The sequence below is a fragment of the Strix aluco genome, chromosome 3, assembly GCF_031877795.1.
Source record: "Strix aluco isolate bStrAlu1 chromosome 3, bStrAlu1.hap1, whole genome shotgun sequence".
Lineage (NCBI taxonomy): Eukaryota > Metazoa > Chordata > Aves > Strigiformes > Strigidae > Strix > Strix aluco.
In genome coordinates this window covers 42,728,952-42,749,281 of record NC_133933.1, presented here as the reverse complement: position 1 = coordinate 42,749,281, position 20,330 = coordinate 42,728,952, and the positions used below count along the sequence as shown (strand labels likewise).

The 20,330-nt window shown below is 39.7% G+C and overlaps 2 protein-coding genes across 8 annotated transcripts in view; one reads left to right on the top strand and one right to left on the bottom strand.

Moving 5' to 3' along the window:
- PRKD3 (protein kinase D3) overlaps positions 1-13,181 on the top strand; it is a 49,896-nt gene extending 36,715 nt beyond the window's left edge. For all 7 annotated transcript variants that reach the window (XM_074818298.1, XM_074818300.1, XM_074818293.1 and 4 more), the window contains 8 exons: positions 1,324-1,376; positions 1,768-1,840; positions 4,931-5,037; positions 5,582-5,743; positions 6,211-6,309; positions 7,855-8,122; positions 9,031-9,116; positions 9,955-13,181. In XM_074818298.1, the coding sequence (XP_074674399.1) occupies positions 1,324-1,376; positions 1,768-1,840; positions 4,931-5,037; positions 5,582-5,743; positions 6,211-6,309; positions 7,855-8,122; positions 9,031-9,116; positions 9,955-10,128 (1,022 nt within the window). In that variant the 3' untranslated portion in view covers positions 10,129-13,181. The remainder of the gene's footprint in view (positions 1-1,323; positions 1,377-1,767; positions 1,841-4,930; positions 5,038-5,581; positions 5,744-6,210; positions 6,310-7,854; positions 8,123-9,030; positions 9,117-9,954) is intronic.
- Positions 13,182-13,565: 384 nt separating this feature from the next.
- On the bottom strand, positions 13,566-20,222 carry NDUFAF7 (NADH:ubiquinone oxidoreductase complex assembly factor 7). The gene is made up of 10 exons (XM_074818301.1): positions 20,079-20,222; positions 19,823-19,989; positions 19,617-19,697; positions 18,876-18,986; positions 17,717-17,927; positions 17,176-17,234; positions 16,334-16,447; positions 15,364-15,507; positions 14,852-15,025; positions 13,566-14,473 (listed from the first exon to the last, which is right to left on the bottom strand). Exons 1-10 carry the CDS (start codon positions 20,161-20,163, stop codon positions 14,261-14,263), a joined length of 1,359 nt encoding a protein of 452 aa, XP_074674402.1. The 5' UTR covers positions 20,164-20,222; the 3' UTR covers positions 13,566-14,260.
- Positions 20,223-20,330: the final 108 nt, after the last annotated feature.

Here is a 20,330-nt window from a genome sequence, read left to right as displayed (position 1 = left end):
AATCTCTACATACCAGATACTATTTTCTGTAGCCATCTGTGGAGAAGGGTTCAATATGTTCTCTTTAAGCAATTTCAAAAACTGTATCTTCATTTTCTAGTTACCTTGTTTCAACCTTGCTGCAGTTTGTGTTGGTCTTAGTAACTTTTTAGTCTGCTGCCTGCCTTGTTTTTTTCCTGTGTTCTGTACTGTTATTCCAGTGCAGACTTGATCATAGTCAATAATCAGTAGACATATGGAAAGCTGTAACTCCAGTTTGTATTTCAGATGAAGTATTCGGAGTGTCTTTGAGAACTAGTATCTGGTGCTATCTTAAGTCTGTAAATTCCTTCTTTGAGATAAAGCACAAGTGGCAAAAATCAAATAGACATTTTCTTCATTCTCTGAAATTGTGTTTTTTAAGTTGAAGGCTCTTCTTAGATAAAGTGATAAAGGCTCTTTTCAAAGTGCTACTAAATCTACATTGTATCTTCTATCCACCTAGTAGGTGAATTTGTTCTACTTTTTTTGGAAGTTAACATAACAAATGATAGGTGTCCATTTGTCTGAGATATTTCACCTCTGTCTTGGAACTCAAAGGAAAAGGGTGTTTTCTGCCTTCCTTGACGTATTGCCTCTTGTCTGTGCATCATAATGTTATTCCTGTAATGAAAAATTCATGTCAACATCTGCTGCAGGCTGAAAAATTCTGTATCTTTGTCTGGTGCTTTTACTTGCAAATTACACTTCCTAGATGTGCTCTTAACTTCTAAAGATTGATATGCTTCTGTAGTTTATCCATGAAACAAAGATTGTTAATATTATGGGGTTTATTGCTTTTTTAAATTATCAGGTCTTCTGTTACTTGCTTTGCTTGATTTGTTTCCTTTTCTTATGCATTAATTCTTTATATCTTGATGCCACAGAAAATTAGTAACCACATTCATTTGACTATAAGGGATCTACCTGGTCCTCTGCCCTGTATTTTTCTATATTACTACCAGATATTCTTAGTAGTTTAATGAACTTTGATACAATTGCCACATTAATATTGCTTTTGGTTCTCCAGCTCTCTATTGTGTACACACTTGTACTGTTCTACTATTTTTGTAAGCAGTGATATATAATCCCAGCAAAAACTCCCAGGGTTGTTTATTTAATCAGTCTGTGAAACCTGAGTTGCAGGGTATGATGTTTCTTCAGAAAATCAATAAAAAATCTTTTCACTATGGGTCGGTTAAAAGTCAGTAAAGGTTTTTTGTTTTGTTTTTTTTTCCCCCCTTTTTTACTAGAAAAAGCCTACCCTTCCTATTTACTTACTCAGTTATATCTTCTTTATTGCAGAAGAGTTATCTCTCAGCATCTCTGTGTCAAATTGCCAGGTCCAGGAGAATGTGGTGAGTCATGCGCACTGTATAATAATGGTGTTTATTTACCTGGGTATTACAAAGTAATTGGTAGTAACAGTGTCTGTATGAGAAAGCAACGTGAGGGTGTTGTAGCTAAAGAAGTCTGTATTATATACAGGAAGAAACCTACTTACCTGGCACAGCTGTTAGTTTGTATGACTGTATGTCCTCGCTTACAGTGCAGTTAAGTAGATCCTCTTCAGGAAAAGTTTGCTGTGTTTTTCCACTCCATTGAGGGTAACAATGGCACCCTTTACAGAGTTGGATTAATGTCAAATGTAATACAGTTTAGCCAATATTAATATGCTCATGAACATTTTGATTACTCCTGATATTTGTGATTTTTTTTTTTTTTTTTTTTTTTTCCCCTGCACATTAGGATATCAGCTCTGTGTACCAAATATTTGCTGATGAAGTGCTGGGTTCTGGTCAGTTTGGTATTGTATATGGAGGTAAATTACATTAGATTCCATTACGTGTTTATTAAGGTAGAATGTCTGTCTGCTTGATGTAATTAGCCTTTTCATATTTACTTAGCTGTATCTAGAATGTCTAGCTGCAGTTTATCTTGTTAGAAGTTTTGTTTGGATTACTGTGTCTCTCTGCAGTTTTATGTACAGTATTTCTTACAGTTCTTCTTTTGCATTTTGAGTTTTGCATTGGCATCAAAATTGGTTTAGAATATGCATTGCATTTTGACCACAGTTAAATACAAAGCAATCTCTAGTCTGAATTTGGCCTTCGTTAATGATTTTTAACCATTTTAATGCAAATTGTAACACTGTGCTCTGTATAATATAGTATTAGAAGTCATGTATTTAAGGAGGCTGTCAGTTACACCTGTTTTTAATGTATCTGAGAGATGTGGCCAAAAGCAATTAGAAAAATACAGTTTATGCTTTGACAGTATTTATGCAAACATTGACATACTTGCAAACAGTTTCTCTACAAATTCCTGTCAGCAGAAATCTTTGTCAAGAGGTCTCCGTTTTAGGTTTCAAATGTAGTTTTATCACTCAGTTTTTAAAAACTTCTATTGCAACATGTTATTGTTTATAGTAGAAGAAATACTAGAAATGCATTATGTGAACTCTGTTTCTCTCTATTTTTAATTTTTAATTTTTTTTAATTTTTTTAATCCCATGTGTTATATCTCAAGTGTTGAGAAAACCACAGACCATAAATCTGGAAAGAAAGAAAAAGTGATAAATAATGATTTAAAAGTGGTAACCTTTCTGCTTCTGTCATGTTGTCTTTCTAGTCAGGAAGTATTGTGTCTGTGATTTTTCTGTGTGCCAATTGTGCAGTTAAATATTACTTCTGAACTGCTTGATTGAAATGCGGTTTGATGGTCTGGTTTTACATCACTCTTGAGAGAGGTCTACTTTTTTCCTCTCGCTTTCCTAAAGCATAGTGGGAATCTGTGTGCTGCTTCTTTTAGGAATAGAACATGTGCAAATGCAGGCAGTATTTTTAATGTTTTGGTTTTATTTCTGTACATACTGTCCTAAATTGCCTTTTAGATAAATCTCAGCTTGGTATTTTGCATGATTCAATACTTATAAATGCTTATAAACGTAATAAATGCTTATAAAAGGCTTTTACTGTACTAAATTTTTTCACTTAATGATGCCTTGAAACATATAGGATATGCATACTCAGTTTCTTAAGATAAAATCACAAGCTGGAAGAGCAAAATGAGAGTATAAAAATATTCTTTTGCTGGTTCTGCAAACTGCTTAATTGTTGCTGGTGTTTGGGGAGACTAGATCTGGTAACTTCTAATATTGGCTTCTCCCCACTTGTGTAGGCTTACTGAAATAATGGTAACAAAACCTTTTATTTAAACAAATACAGGTAAAAACAAGTTGCTTGCATTGTTGTGGGGATTCTTGGTTTGTTAGGGGTTTTTTGGGGGTGTTTTGTGGTGTCCTCTATTCTCGACAAACTTAATTTACAAATTGTAAATTAAGAAGTTACAAGGTATTGACATACAGCTCTTGCTTCTTTGAGAACAGTTTCCCTCTGCTTTTCCTATTTTGGTTAGTTTTGAAGGGTCTGAAAGGTGGAGACAGAATCAAAAAAAAATTCTTGACAGTTTCTTACTGATGTAAAACTGGCACTGAAACCTGGTTAGTTGTGTTTTACTTCGGAAAAGGAATTTTCAAGCTGTTTTTCTGTTAATCTCTCCTTTACGTTCAATTTTTGGCTCTAGTCTAGCTTCTGTAGTTAGGTGTGTTGTTAGTTTGGTAGTTCTGCTTTACATTCTCTTGCAACCTAGCATTTGTCGTCTGGGTTTTGCATCTAGTCGGTAATTGATGGTATTTCTGCTAACGTGTAATCATTTTAAAATTTATTTTTTGCTCTCAATTGTTAGTTCTATTTGGTAAACTCGTAAACCCTCTTGGACCTTGAGTGATGTCTCCATTAACTGCCTTACTTCATCCGGTGGAGATAAGCCTGGTTTTGACCCTTTATTCATGATGATGTTTATTTAAGGCAGGCGCATTAGTTGCTTGGCGCAGCAGCCTTTGGAGCAATTCCTGTGCCTGCCTAAGCCCTGGCCACCAGCACTGCAGAGCAGCAGGTGAGGCCTGACTGGGTAACCACCCAGTGAGGAGGCATAGCTGGACTTCCCATAGCAGTGCCAGTAGAGTCCTCTGTGCTGCTTGCACGTAGCTGTGTGTATCATCCCTTTTCCTAAAATGGCTTCCAAACCCTTCACTGAGCAGACAATGACTTTCTTTTTTCTTTGGTGCAGAGTTGTGGTACTATATTAGTTTAGTATTAAATGTCTCATATTATCAGGGTCTTGCAGTGTGTGATCCCATTAACCTCTCTAATGTGAATATGACAGAAATCAGCTTAGCAGTTGTGGAGAAGCTTGGGTAAGCATTTACAGCCACTCACTTAGCACTTGAAACATCCTATCTCTGTATTGCAGAATGCATCTCACATAGCATCAGATAACCTGCATCAGCTATCAGCATATTTTTTTTCTTACCACAACCTTTTAGAGCTTTTTGATCACAACAGGGTGCCTCTGGGTGGTAACGTGTTGTTCTTAATGGCACATAATTACTCTCATGTTCCCATACAGTATTAGGTATATAATTTCCTGTGCATGTGGAGCCCATGAAAGTATGAAACAACTGGAGAAGACTTGTAGATCTCTCTTCACATTGGTCTTGAATGGTTTTGCTGCTGCTGTTTTAGAGAAGAGAGGCAATATTCTGTGGGAGTAGGTATTACTCGCTGAAGTACAAATCCCTTGCACAAGCAAGAACTTCACCTAATACATCTAATGTCAACATACATACCTGACAGCAGAGTAGTAACTAGTTTAAATTTATCTACAACACTCCTGTTGAGGCTGATCGCTTCTTGTTACTCGTACCAGTTGCAATTTTAAATATAAATACAGTAGTATTGTACACTTGTACAGAATATATTTGTTTCAGCAAAAAGGTATTTCTGCTATAGTGTTTCATAGCTATTAATTGCTTCTGCCTCTTGGTGGCTGACGTTGACTTTCTGTTTAGGAAAACACAGGAAGACTGGAAGAGATGTGGCTATCAAAGTCATTGACAAGATGAGGTTTCCAACTAAGCAAGAAAGTCAGCTTCGTAATGAAGTAGCCATTCTCCAGGTACAAAAGTATTTTTGAATCATGTTGGACTTTTGTCTCAAGCCATTAATGAGATTTTGTAATGTGTGCGAGTGCTCTGAATTGATTTATAGATCTGTGTATGACTTCTAAGTCTTTTTGTAAGAGGGAATCTTAGAAGAGTGGGAATTTCTGAGTATTTGGTAGAGTTGATAACTTGGGGGTGGTATCTACTCCCTGTAGGGGATCTACTGAAGACATGTACTTTGGCTCCATGTTGTCTCCCTCAGGTAGCAAGAAACTCTGTGTTATTTTTTGCTGTCTTCCACTACTGGCTCCTCAATCTGAGTGTTGTTCTTGCATGTTCTGTACTCAAGCTACTGAGTGTATCAACTGTACTATTAATCATTACAGATAATTTGTGTTAAATTAGTCTTAGTAGTGATAATTGGCATATTTCATGGGTTGATGTTTTGTTTCAAGCTGTTTGAAACTGCTTTTTGACTTGTGGTACAACATTTCTGTGTAATTCAGGATATTTCATACTGTTTTATTCTAGTGATGTACCTATACTACTTTATTTTAGAATTTGCACCACCCTGGGATTGTCAACCTGGAATGTATGTTTGAAACCCCGGAACGGGTCTTTGTTGTGATGGAAAAGCTGCATGGGGATATGCTAGAGATGATTCTTTCCAGTGAGAAAAGTCGACTTCCAGAACGAATAACGAAGTTCATGGTCACTCAGGTTGGCATTCAGTCTCTCTACTTAGAGAGTAATGGCTAGATTTGTCCTCTGTAATTATGTGAGAGTGGAGTTTGGAGAAGGGTTTTTCTGTATTGTTATTTAATAGAGACAGCACGGAGGACTGCACATCTAATAAGTTCAATAAGCGTGGAAAGAATTTTGGATGTTAATTATGTTAATTTTTTTGTTCTTTTTTTCCCCAAGATATAACATTATGGACATCCAAAATGCATGTCAGAACAGTAAGCATTCAAAAGGCAGAGAGGGAGGAGGGGGAAAAAAAACCTCAGGAAAATAACCCCCATCAGTTCCAAGTATTGATAGACTGAAAAAATAGTGCTTGCACTGTATTTATGAGTTAATTCTTGAAGACTGTTGATACCAATTACTGTATTGGTTAGTGTGTGTGGCTTTTGACACTTCAGATCTGCTTGAATAGTTCTGAAGATCTTCTTTCCTTTTTGTAGATACTTGTTGCATTGAGGAATTTACACTTCAAGAATATTGTGCACTGTGATTTAAAACCAGAAAATGTACTACTAGCATCAGCAGAGCCATTTCCTCAAGTGAGTGAAGATTGAAGAATACTTTTCATCACTTTTCATTGTTCTTTTTTGAAAGAAAGATAGGCATTGTAGCTTAAAGTGACCTCTGTGGGATTGTTCAACTTGGTCTAGAATTACTTGAACTACAAGTACTGTCTTTTTTTTCCTTCCTTCCAACTCTTAGCCTAGCTTTATGCTCAATGGTCTGTTTCAGTTTCTTTCCCCTCAGACACGGATCATGTCTCACAACAGTGCTGTGCACCAGCATTCTTTCTTCCAAGGAGCCTGAGAAGTACAACTACTGCCAGCACTTAGCAAAAGGCTTTGTAGACTGCATGTTTTTATGCTTGCAAAGAGTGCATGGAAATTTGGTGTTTTGGATTAGTGAGAATTATTCCAGTGGAAAAGGCACAGGACTAGAAGCATCAAGACCAGTCATTGTTTCTGTGCCAGTGCTGTTTGACCCTGAGAAACAACTTCTTCATTGTTGTGCATCTCCTTCCCTTCCTTGCTCTTGTCTGTGTGACAGACAAGATATTAGCTATTGTGAAAAGGGACTGCACAAGACCATTTATCACTGGTCTTGCTCAGGGACCTTCATCTTCAGTATGTAATATAAACTAAATAGCTAATTTTTGTAAGAAAAATGTTGTTCAGCAATATTAGTATTTAGGTTCTGTCAACTATTACCTTAGATACCTTAGTATTTAGATATCTTAGTATCTAAAGATCCTAAGTATCTTAGATAGTATCTTAGATGCCTTAGTAATTACCTTAGTATGGATTTTATGGAGGATATACAAAAATTAAAAGCTGCTAGGCAGCATCAGGGAATTGCTTCCAGTCCTGTGACATTAATGTAAAGTGGAGTGGACTTCTGGAGAGTCACTTTGTATGCCTTTAGTGCATTGCTCTTTCTTATTAGAGGAGGACTTACTAACTTGGGGTTAGCATTGGACTTGATCTGGATCCTTTTATCTGTACAAGTGCCTGCTGTGTTAAGTTAAGGAACTATCCCAGAGCCATCAGGATTTGAGCATCAATGCAGGCACCAGCTGTTGATGCTTTTTTACCTGGGTGAGTATTGAACTGTTCTGTTCAGAGCTGGCTGGGTCTGAGTTCTAGCTAAAGCTTATTGTTTGATTTCTGTGTAGCAGCAGCCTCCAGTTTCAGGAATATCGTTAAGAGGAATGTGATCTGGCTGGGATTCATGTGCTTTCTAAATTTTGGTTCTGTGCCTTGTGAGGGTGTGGATTTGCCTCTGAGAATGAACTGAACTTGGAATCAAGTGTTGTGTCCTTATTTGCACACTTGTGGCCATGTACTGCACAGACTGCCTCAGACCTGAATCTGTGCAAGGCCTGAAGTGTGGTTGATCCGCAGTCTGTGAAACCAGCAACCTAAAACCTTAACGGGCTGGCTTACATAATGTTTTGTCTCTGTTTTAATGCCTACAATGTTTAAATGATGGCAGAAAGGGTATCAAGTACTGCTCTGGTCTTGAGCAGTAGCATGCTTTGGAGATCAAGCAGAGATTTCTCAGTTTAAAATGAATTTCTTTTGCAGGTGAAGCTGTGTGATTTTGGCTTTGCTCGTATCATTGGTGAAAAATCTTTCAGGCGCTCTGTGGTGGGGACACCTGCTTATCTTGCCCCAGAAGTGCTCAGGAGTAAAGGTTACAATCGCTCTCTAGACATGTGGTCAGTAGGAGTTATTGTCTATGTGAGCCTTAGTGGTACATTCCCATTTAATGAAGATGAGGATATAAATGATCAGATTCAAAATGCAGCATTTATGTACCCACCAAATCCTTGGAAGGAAATTTCTAGTGAAGGTAAAGAAATGAATTTTCTCTATTAGAATGTCTTTATATGTAGATAACGCATTCAAATGCTTAAACCTCAAGGCTTATTCAGATAGGAAGTGAGAATTATTGATAGTTTGACTTTAGTAGACTATGTCAAAATGGATAAATATGAACTGGCATGTATTTGAAAGATAAATTGCCAAATAGAATGGTTTAGATAATTTTGGGGGCAGGAGGAGCCAATAGATTTAACAAGAAAAAATTGCATGCATGAGGGGTGGGATGAATAACCTGAAACTTCCCAAAATTCTCAATGAAAAGTTAAATCATGTGTGAGTATTTGTTGAATGCTGATCTCAGAACATACTTTATCTGAACTATAATAACAGAAATGGTTCAAAGTTGAATCTGGAATTTCAGTTTTGTATGTAGGCAAGTGAAACAAAACCTGGATCTAAATGTCAGGTCTGAACAATCTAGAAGTTTACAAGGTTGGTCTCTGGAGCTCTCCAATGCCAGCTTTGTTACTAGTAACGTATATATGATTAACACACAAGTAGATGTGGAAGGACATACACAAAAGTATACAATAGTGGAAGTACCTGCGTCATTTTGGAACACAGGATTATGGTCAAGTTATTTAGGCACTTCTGAAAATCACAAAATCAGTAGGGAAAAAGATTAATGAGTAATAACAGTAAAGCTTTTAGTGTTTCCATCAAAGTGGTGGGGAAGCTTACCCCATGCCTATTTTGTAGCCTCATTTAACATAAGCAAAGTTAAATATAAAATTCAAGAGCTTGATTAAGTTTAAAAGAGTTCAGTAGGATATATATACACACACATATAAAAAATTCGCTTTCACTGCAGCATGTGAATGATAGAGGTGATTAGTATTTAAACAATATAATTTTTGTTTTGTTCTTCTTTGTCAGCCATTGATTTAATAAACAATTTGCTTCAAGTGAAGATGAGAAAACGTTTCAGTGTTGACAAATCCCTTAGTCACCCGTGGTTACAGGTAAACCCATCTGCCTTTTTCATTATGTTTATAATGGGAGAACAAGGATTAAATCCTTCAGAGGCTTATTAAAACTGCTACTATCAAAGTCAGTTAACAACCATTCATGGTGGCTTGAGTATTTCTGCTTTTAGCTTTACATTTTATGTGCTCCTTTCCTCAAGAAAAATTTTGTCTTGCTGTCTCTCCTGCCCCTTTCTTTCTGTCTGACTCTAACACAGTTTTACTCTGTCACTTCTCCTGAATGTGGGCAGTGATGAGTGCATGGAGCCCCACTGAAATCAGAATAGAGACAAACGTTGTTTGTTCAGTGCTGAAGTGGACACACAAGCTGGTGTGTGCTACAGCTTGTAGTCTTTCTAGAACAGAATTGTTTGGAATGGAATTTATCTGCTGCTTTAGCACAGGTTCCTTTCACAATGGTTTCACAATACTGTATGCACACAAATAACGTACACAAATGACTTAAAAGACGCTAAGGGGAAAATCCAATTAATTTTGAGCACAAACAGTACTAGAATGAGTATAATTTCATGTGTGTGTATATATACAATTAATTTTATAATAAAGCTAAGATAGCTGTCTTGTTACAAAAAGTTTTCATGATTTACAATACTACAACCTTAGATACTAGCCTGTTTAAGTTTGAACCATTTGTGGACGCTCTGGGGTATTTGGGGTGGTGTGTTTGCTTTTTGTTTTCTTTTTTTAACAGATCTTGTTGATTGTATCTTGTGGCTGTTTATACAAAAAGTAGAGACAAACTGCAGAATTTATCTGTGGGAATATGGTGCTGCTGTTTCTTAAACTGCTTCCTTAAGCATCTTTTACTCCTTAGGATTATCAGACTTGGCTTGACCTCAGAGAATTTGAGACACGCATTGGAGAGCGTTACATTACCCACGAGAGTGATGATGCACGCTGGAAAGAACACGCTTATGAACACAACCTTGAGTACCCCCAGCATTTTATTATGGCTCCTAATCCAGATGACATGGAAGAAGACCCTTGATTTATTCATTATGTCAAATTGCAACAGAGGACACTCCAGACAGAAACTGAAGATAAGTTTTGGAGCAACTGTTGTTCTTTGTGAATTCTGTACACATAGTTTAGTGTGCAAAGCCCCAGGGGATCCTGCATTGACATGGGAATAGACTGTCGTCTGACAAGCTTTTCTCCATCTCTGACTTAAACTATGAGTAGTTACTGGACAGTGGGATAAGTCCTGTTGGGTAACATTTCACCAAGCTGTGTGGCTGCAAAGCCATTACTGAGGTGTAATGTGTACAGATTGAATGGTTTGTGTGTTTTTCAAGGTTGTTCGGTTGTTTTTTTTTTTTCATAGCCTACGCAATAAGAATTTTGTAATGGTTTTCTAATCCCTATTTACTAGGCCATAGAGGACTGTTTTCTGTTACTTAGATACATTTCCCGTTTCCTAAACTGTGCATGGTGAAAAGAGACTGTAAAAAGAAATCAGTGCAGAATACCTTGGCTAATAGCAAAACATGGTGGTTTAGGTCAAATACAGCTTCATAGATGAAGGAATAATTTGCTGCTGTTAAGACAGTTAAATATGTGTCTTGCCCTAATTGAACTTTTTCCAGACACCCAAAGAAAAGAAAACCCTGTAACTTCTTACATTCCTCTTGAAATGCTGGCTGACAATCTACAGATATGACAATCAAAGCTATGCTAGTCCTTTATTTTGTATGTTAGAGCAATAAGCCACAACAGTGTGTTGCTGTGCAAGGCTGGCGGCACACGTCATTGTTACACACCAAAGGCATTTTGCCTTAAAACTTGCAAGTAAGGCACAGAGAGCACACAAGACTTGATGTAGCATATCCTTTCACTCTGGAAAAACAGCTTCTAGCAGAAGGATGTGGAAGAGTAGGGAAAAATACATGCCGCATTCTTCTGTTGTTTTCAGTAATTAGATTTTTAAATTTTTCTAATGTTTTTCTAATGTGTTTTAAGGTTCCCTGGACTTACATCAGGAGTAGTTTGTAGCCTGCTAGCTTGTATCTTAACTCTGCTCAAAACCTCAGAGTCACAGTGGATATCAGATCACCTGTTACTTCTGCCAGGGCAGCTGGATTGTAGGAGAAAGGGCTTTGCCTTCTGACCTTAACCTGCATCTCCTCCCGTCCTCTTTATTGTGCTCAGTGTTGTTGTTAGAGCTGAATGAAGAGTCCAAGCCCAACTCCAAGTTCAGTTTTTTATGCAGATGCCTCAGCTGATGGATTCCCAACCACTTACTGGACTTGTGGCACAACAGAGAAGAAGCAGCAGTGTTCTTTGGAAGTGATTCCCTCAGAGGACAGTATAACAGTTAAAGTTCATGGTATTTCAGAGAAGTTTGAGGCCATGAATGTTAAATGCAAATGGAAGAGGGGGTTTTTTTGTCCTATTTTGAAAAATGGAAAAGGTGGAAGTCTTTCCTTTTGCGTAGGGTAACAGCACTGCGCTGCTGGAAGGTGCTGAATGGCTGTACATATCCCCGATGTGCCAAGCTGCTTAACTGGAGCTTGGTTTGAAATACTTTTTAAAATATTGAAACAGGCTTGAACTGCAAAGTCAATGAGAGGCTTTGGAGTATCTCCTCTCCTACAAAGATTTTCTTTTTTTGTGTGTGTGTGTAGATAAGTATTTTTTTCCTACTGTTATTCAGGGAAGGAAGCAGGCGAGCAGACTTATTCTAAGTCGATAGATATGCATAAAATTTTACAAGGTTATTTCAGGGCTCGCAGCTGCTTGCAGTGAGTGACCTGGCAGCAAAGTCAGTGGCAGTCACAGAAGTATGTACACGCAGGTAGGCTTGGGTCTTTAACCCAGCTTTTCTTTTCCTGTTGCCCTTAATCTAACTGCCACTGCATTTTGTAGGTGTCAGAGTTGGTTAAGGCTGAACTCTGGCTTCCCTGTAGGGATATACCAAACTTCCTATAAGGCCTTGGTGCAACCTGTATGGCAGTTTCCTACAGCCAGCGGTGGGCAGAGCATTTCAGCCCTTCCGACCACCATGTGTCCTCTCTCCTAGCATGTTTTTCTCAGGTTGTGCGGGGGACTCGCCTGATGGCAGTCTGTGCCACTCCTACATTGGGGGTCATCCTCCTCCTTCTATGCTGTCAAGGCAGTGCAAAGGGGTTCCACAGGGGCAGAATTTGTCCCTTAACCTTGCCTGCCTGTTAAGGCAGGGGTTTTGACCTGATTCTTCAGAGAGGGGCACTATTTTTCATCTTTGGAACCAGAACAATCACCGATGAAGTTGGTAGTCTGGTATTTGCCTGGGCTTGGCAAGGGAAGCAGTGCTTTTTTTTTTCGCCCCAACTTCCACAGCTCAAGTGACTAAATTTCAGTGAAGCCATTGCTATCTTCCATCCTAACTGTAATAATGTAGATAGAGTCTGGTTTTAAACTTCAGATTTTATACTTGAGCTGTCACTTCAGGTTTTCTTGTGGGGTTTTTTTGTTTGTGGTGTTTTACAGGAGAAAATAAAGCCAGCTGAGTCACTTGAAAAAGCACAACAGGAATGGAAGAAGGATGGGACAGCGATGAAGTAGAAGGCCTGGCTGATGTCTCTCCCCATGAAGTCTGCTCTGCTCTAAAATATTATATGAGCTATTTATTCTTCAAGTTGTATTAAAAAAAAAAAGCTGTTTGTCTTTGGAGGAGATTTCCTGACCATATACGCAGACTTATGGGGCCAGACACTAGAAGCCCCAAGCAGCTAATAGTTGAGGAACCAAAAAAAAAAAAAAGACATACATTAGGAGTAACCTTTCTTCAGAGTAGTAAAAATAGCTGTGTTTTTTTATTCCCTTTTTTCCTACTTTTACTGCAAACTTTGACAGCAGTAGGTTACAGTGTTTAATAACCTTCCCCCTAGATGAATTAAGTTGCGTTCATTCAAGAAATAGTGCTATGATGATGCTAGAAAAATGCTCATGTAAAGTTTATAGCCTCAAAAGGACACTGTCAAGTACTTTTATATTTTTATACATCCCATTGTTTGTAAATATCCTCTGATAAGCTTGAAAATAAAATTTATTTCCCTACCAGACTTGGTTTTTATTTACACCAATTCCCTCCTTTCAAATGTTCTTGGAAGTAAATGGTTCTTTATACTTCCTTGTGTGTGGATTTGTCATTAGATATGCCTTGTTACCAGAATTCTGTTAGCAGGTGCTTTGGAACTAGTAACTCTTTTTGCATGGTCCCTGTCACCATTCTCTTCATAAAAGTATCTTCAAAAATGTCAAGGCATCTCATTTTAAGCAAGTACCAAAGCTGAGTACTTTTAAACTTGCTTTGCTGATGAGTTTTAACTTGATTTCACTAGTAAATACTTCAGTCCCTGTGGTGGTTTAGTCCCTGCCGGGGTCTGAGACCACACAGCTGCTGCCCCTCCCCCACAAAGGGAGTGAAATACAAAGCCCCGGGGCTGAGATAAGGAGAGGTTTAATACAACAGTGCAACAGCAACAATAAGAATAACAGTGATAACAATGAACAGAGCAAAGTATATCTACCAATACAGCAGTGAGAGGACCAGATGTATAAAACCACACACCCTCCCGTGCCAGGATGTGACACACCAGGATGTGACGTCCATCCGCATGGTATCTGAATAACCCGGCTAGAGCTCCCCCCGCCTCTGCTGGGGAAACTTAACCCTATCCTGGTTAAACCAGGACACTCCCTCTATTGTAAAAACCCCTGAAACAGTGTTCATCCTGTGTACGCGGTTTCTCTAGGTGCGGTGTTTGATTTCTAGACATACTGCTTTGAGGAGGTCAGTCAACAGGTTTAATGTGCTGCACTGGATTTACTCTGAAGTAGCACTGCCTACCACAATGGGGCTAGGCCCTGAAGTGTGGAGTGGTGTGAAAAAATTGCCTGGAGAAGTAAAGTGACATTTCACGTACCTTCAGGTCAAATATAAGTCAAAATACTTAGCTCTTACCTTATAGCTACCTTATAAATGGCATATGCAGTATGCCAATTACATTATTGCACAACCTCTAGTAAACTATAAAATGCAGGACTCTATTCCTTTTACTTTGATTTTCTTTTTAATTTATTTAAAATGTTGCTATTGAAAGCTACAACTATCAGACATCTTGCTATAATCTTTGAAATTACTTCAGTAAGAGTTCACCAAATCCAGCAACAGGTGGTAAGTGAGACTTTGATTCTGGCTTATGTTTCTTGTCAGGATGTACAAGTCTGTGGTGAGGCAGCAGGGCAAAAAAGTTAAAACAGTCCCCCATTTTCTTGGGATTCATCAGCATATCATAACTGTGAAGTAACTGCTCCCGAGTTGCTGTGTCACGTGAATTCTGCAAGAGCACCTAGAAGAAAAAAGTAGGTTATAGCCCTTCCTGCTTTCCTATAAATTCCCTCATACCTGCAATCTCTTGCTGGATCCTTTTTGCTTATACTAATGTAACAGCACCGTAACGTTCAGCAGAACTGGTGAGATCCCTAGTGGAGCTCATACATCAATGTATGTAGCAAACTTTTGCATTAGATACTCCTAAATATAAATGATCCATTTACTTTAAGGGATCCAGAGTACTTATGTCTAGGAGAAGCAACTCTTTGATCTCATACATACATGTTGTTTTGAACAACTCTTTTAAAAACAGATTTTTATAAAAGCTCTCTTGCTGCTTAAAAGTATTGCTTGTGGATTAGGAGGGTTTATGCCCCTGTCAGTACTATTGTACCTGCAATCGGAGGTCAATGCCCATGTTTTTTAAGAACTCTTGCTGTTTTATGGGGCCTAGCGTGGCTGTTCTTCCCTGTGTCATCTTCCGAAGATAGCTGAAATCAACATCTGCTGTCAGGTCTGCTGTGCCTGGAGCTCTCAGTACATCATGAAGTTTGTGATTCCGAAAACCCTGAAAGATTAAATTGGAAGATTATTCTCTGCTGTACTCCTAGCTACCATGGCTGGGGCTAGTAAAGAGTAAGTTCTGTGTGCGAGGGGTGAAAATAGCAAATTATACTTTGAAAGTTTGAGATAAATGCAGCAAGGGCTCAGATTATCCTTTCCATCTGACAGAAACCCGTATGGGTACTGATTAAGAACTCAATTACTCAGTTTTATGATTGCAGCACAATGCAGTTTTTGCTATTATGTCCATCCAAGACCTTTCTCTTACAAGAACCTAATGATCCAAGTGACAAACAAAAGAGAACGGTACTTTGGCTTATTATTTCGCGGTAAATGACTTACCCGGAAAGTGTCAGTTTTGGTTCCATCATGACCGTAATCAGCAACCAGTGCGGCCCCACCATCCTTTTCTATACGACAGGCAAGCCTCTGAATGATGACACCAGCCTCAGGACACACTTCCACATGATCTCTTGTTTCTTCAGGCTAGTGCATTAAAACACCTGTATTAGCAAACAAGTACGGGGCAAGAGTTCTTCACACTCGATGTCTTGGGATTGTCATCACTTCACTGGGGCACAGAGGTCCAGGGCTGTACTCTAGACTATCTAGAGCTTGAGCTAGCTTTTGCTAACAGTCATTTTAAATTAGTGTTCTCTGAGTGCTGGATTTCAGTCATCTCTTCCACAACCTACAGTCAACTGAAATCAACATTTTTCTAACAAGAATACCTGCATCAGGTGAAACTGCATTACTGTGGTACTAAAAAAATAAAAATAGTTCTTCGGCTGTGCACACTCTTCAAAAAGGCGTTTTGATGTGAAACTGTAGTTGGTTTTAATCTCAACTACTTCATTTTGTAACTTTAAGAATCCAGTGAGCTTTAGAAAAAAAAATAATCTTAGATGCTTTCCCTTACAGGTCAGTAGAGCACAGAAGTACCCAGCTGCACCGAGTACATGCACAGCAGGTTGAGAGCCTGGCTCAGGCAGGGCCACTGTTGAGATGGTGATGTGACACACCCAACACACAACTCCCTGCCACCTGCTGCCTCAATTTGCTCTCTGAAGCGTTTTGTCTGTTTATGCTCTGATTTTGAAAAGTTTGACACGTGTTTATTTTTGTGCTGTACTTTCCCAGCGTACAAAGTTAAACACTTGTGGAAGTTTTGCAGGACAGAAATGGTAAGCTTTATTTACTAATTTATAGACCGAGAGCCCTCCTCTTGCTGTCAAAGTAACCGAGAAGCAGTAAATGCACTTGAAAGAGTGAGTAAAGATGTAAGTATGAACTCTGGTAGGCATAACCTTACCTGAATAAAGTTTTCTGTTGCAGGGGTACTGGATGGTGACAAGACAAACCGCAGCTGGCCAGGAACCTCTGGATCTATATCAACCAACACTTCACGCCAGCCTTTCTCCATTCTCTGTTTAATGAACCCAGAGTATTCATTTTATGCTCTAGTGGGTAGATGCAGTATCTTGGGTTTTGACGTGAACTCATGTGTCGAGCATTTTCACAAAAATTTTAAGAACATTATATGCTATTAACAGTTATTCACTCCTATTTAATTCTGCTAACTGCCTTGGAAGACATCTATGGCAGAGAGCTGTCTGCAGAGTCAACGATTACAGGTTTAATTACACTTTGAAAGGAATGAATTATTGCTGTTGATAAAAATGCTGCCTCTTCTACAGGCAGTGCAATGTTTAACTTACCAAAATAATTAATTCTACCACTTATTTTCATAAACTAATTATCAAATTGAAATTGAACATTGCTTCTGAATCCTAACTAGCCTTTACTCTGCTATTCTCATTACCATTCAAATAAAAGCCCTTCAAAGCACTGTTGTTAGTAGCAGTATATGATGTTGAAATTAAAAACTTATTAATGTAGCATAAAAAATAAGAAAAAACTTGAGACTTATCTAAGCAAAAAAGAAATCTTTAACTTTCTACAAGTTTTTCTATTCAAGAGCAATTATTAATTTTGCAGTTACCAGTTGAATTAAGCCTTATTTTCCAGGTTCAGTTAGAAATATTTTACCACCATATGCAATGCATGTGTCTAGTCTGGCACCACAATTCTATTCTTCAAAGAGAAAATACATTTAAATAGATGGTTACAATTATGATAATCTTTTTGCTATACCTGAAACTTATGTATTGGCAAGGCATCAAAAAACTCATGTGCCAAGTAAAAGCTGTAACCTGTGGGAAGGTGAAAAAGAATGCGTTAGATTATTAATGCTTCCACAGCAGCTTCCAGTTGAAAATTAAAATGTTTTTATGAATTTTAATGAATTAAACTAGTTCCTGTGGTTGTGAAATAATTATCATTACCTCCAGTTTGGGTACATCAGAGACAGTATTTCTACAGCTAGCTCTAGCTTCCAGCCATGAATTTTTAGATCAGTATCTCATGAAAGGAGATTCAGGCAAAGCAAGTAAATGGTTTCCCATGAAAAGAAAAAGTCAAAACACATGAAATTGGGGAGCTACCCCAAAATGAAGGTAGTCGGAATAGGTAGCAGTTCTGAGAATGAGTCAAGATTCTGCCTCAGACTCATACAAGAACAAATATGTGTATTAACTACTTTTCTATCCATTATGAAGGCTAGCAGAGACGTCCTCCATTATTAAGAATGCAAATGAAGGACACCATCCCTGTACAAAACTTTCAAGCTCCTCACCTGGTGGCACATCTTGAATGTCTCTGTACCAGAAAATGGGAATTCCAGTCTTGCTAACGCCTTTCATGTAAGCAGACTTGTCCTCGGGGTTTGACTGCACCTTCCCTCCTGTCAGCATCAGCGCTTGGATCTCACTGAGTTTGGGACTCACTTCTACCAGATGAATAGAGACATCACATTTACTAAGTAAAGAGGCAAGCTGGTTGAAGACCTATAAAGGCAGATGAATTCTATTAGGCACAGTCACGTGCTGTATACATTAAAGGTTTCAGAATTAACCTTTAATCTCACTATTTATTTTTCAAGAGAAAAGATTTAGTTGGCTTTCATTTAACAAAACAGTGTCAGCAAAAGAGACTGCATTTTGCTCCTCCAGAAGGAAAAAGGAAATTTCTTCATCAATTTAGTAACAGCTGCTCTGCTTCTGATAAAGTCAGCAAAATACAGCATACATTATATAGTTGTAAGGACATGAAACGGTAATTTAGAACAGTAATAGCCTGAGGGTGAGTAGCTCCTCTAATACCTGCAGAGGGTTTAGCATTAGAAGAAAAATGGTTACATTTTCCCAGACACCATAAACAAAAAGTGCTCAATATCCTGCATTTCACTGCGGTTATTAGTTCTTTTTCATTAACGTATGTAAATAGAATACAAGTTCTTCTGAGATACTAAATCCCATTAGTGATTTTGTTTTGAATTGGTAATATTTTAATTAATAGCTATACAAGCATGATAGAACAGAAGGGGTTAACAGAAGGTTAAGAGATAAGCCCCTGAAATCCCCAAAGGAACCAACACAACTTCACTTTGGTGTCATTATCCTCCCCTCTCTCTCCTATTGCTTGCACAGAGGCCTCCCTCCACAGCAGCACCATCCTAAGTGGATTTCAGTTTGGATAATGCTTTCCTATACGGAAATAACTTGTAATGCAATATTCCTGCCCTCCCCTTCTATCAAGCAGCATTTGCAAGATTCCACGTGTGTCTGCACAGCGTGCACACACTGGCTCCTGTTCTGCTTTCAACTGGGAGACCTGGTCTCAGAAACATGCATATATGTAATAAAAGTCTAAACTGCAAATCTCCCGACCGAAATGATTTGGTTACTAGTAGCCATGGAATAAAACCGTAAATAAAAAATATTAATATTACCTACCCGTAATATGTCATCAGCAAGAGTGCCCCTCCCTGGGCCCAGTTCCACCAGCTGGAACGCTTTAGGTTTGCCCATGGCTATCCATTCACTAATATACCATATTCCTATTAACTGACAGTGAGAAACAACACAAAGACAGAGTTACAGCATAACTTGAGAGCTTGTGGAAAGTGGTACCTGCCTTTTGTCTGATAATAACTAATACTAGGCAATATCTTTCTCTGTATTTTAAAGTTTTGAAAAAATCATTACGATGCTTTACTTCACCCTCTTAAGTATTAAAACTGCAGTTGTTTGCTGTCAGCCCAGCAGAAGCAACTCTCCCTCAGGAAACATGTAGGACTCCTTTCTGGCTGGAGCAAGAACTTTTACTTAAGGCTCAAATGCAGGTCGCTGCCCAATTGCCTCTGAACGACTGTTCTTCACCACAATGCATTTACCAAAGTGTCACCAAGAACAGCGTTAGGCCCGTCTTCACTACTGGAAATGATACACAAACCAGACTGAACCCGACCAAAACCTGAAAATTATTTTTGAGTAGAGTTTTCACACTGAGAAGCTACCATAACTCTTTTTATTTATAAACATGTTCTTTATAAAAATATGTTACTGAGCCAAATTATAACACAAGAAAGGACTCCCTGATCTTCCAGAGAAACGAAACACCCCTTCCTCCTCCAAAAACAACTGTAACTTAAGAGTGAAAAGAAGTTACTTAAGACACACGGAACTGTGCGTTACCTCTCCAAACACCTGACTTATTTCAGGTGAGGTGACGAAATCCCCGCTCTCGCCGATGCCGCCGCGGCGCGTATAGTAACCCTGCAGGGGGAGAGGGGAAGAGGAGCCGGGGGCCCGGTGAGCGGCACTACGGGCTCCGGGAGCGCAGGCCCGGCGCCCCCGGCCCGCAGACCGCGACGGAGCGGAGCCCCCGGCCCCGCCCGCACCTGGCCGGGGTTGGTGAGCGCCTCCCGCATGTACTCGGCCACCGTCACCGGTCCGGTGGCCCGCAGCTTGAGTAGCAGGTGCCGCAGGATGGCGGTGGCCCGGCTGGGCCCCTCGGGCTCCGCCTGGCCCCCCGCGCCCGAGCAGGGCCGCGTCGCCGCCGCCGGAGCTGTGGGGAGAGGAGGGGGCGCGGGGGCTCAGCCGGGCGGCTCGCGCCCCGCCGCTCCGGGGGCTGGGGGGGGAGAATGCGGCGGTTACCATGGTGACGGGGGAGCCGATAGCGGCCGGCGGGGCCCAGAACGGCGGCGGAGAGGAGCACGCGGCGCGCGGGCAGCGGGACCATGACGGCGGCGGCGGCGGCGGCCTCGCCCCGCTCCTCGCCCCGCTCCTCCTCCCCCGGTCCTGGCCGCTTGGTAGCCGCGCTGCATCCCGCCACCGGCGTGAGGACGGGTCACCGGCTACGCGCCGCTGGGGGTGTTAGAAAGCTGCTGAAATTTGCCTGAGACGCCG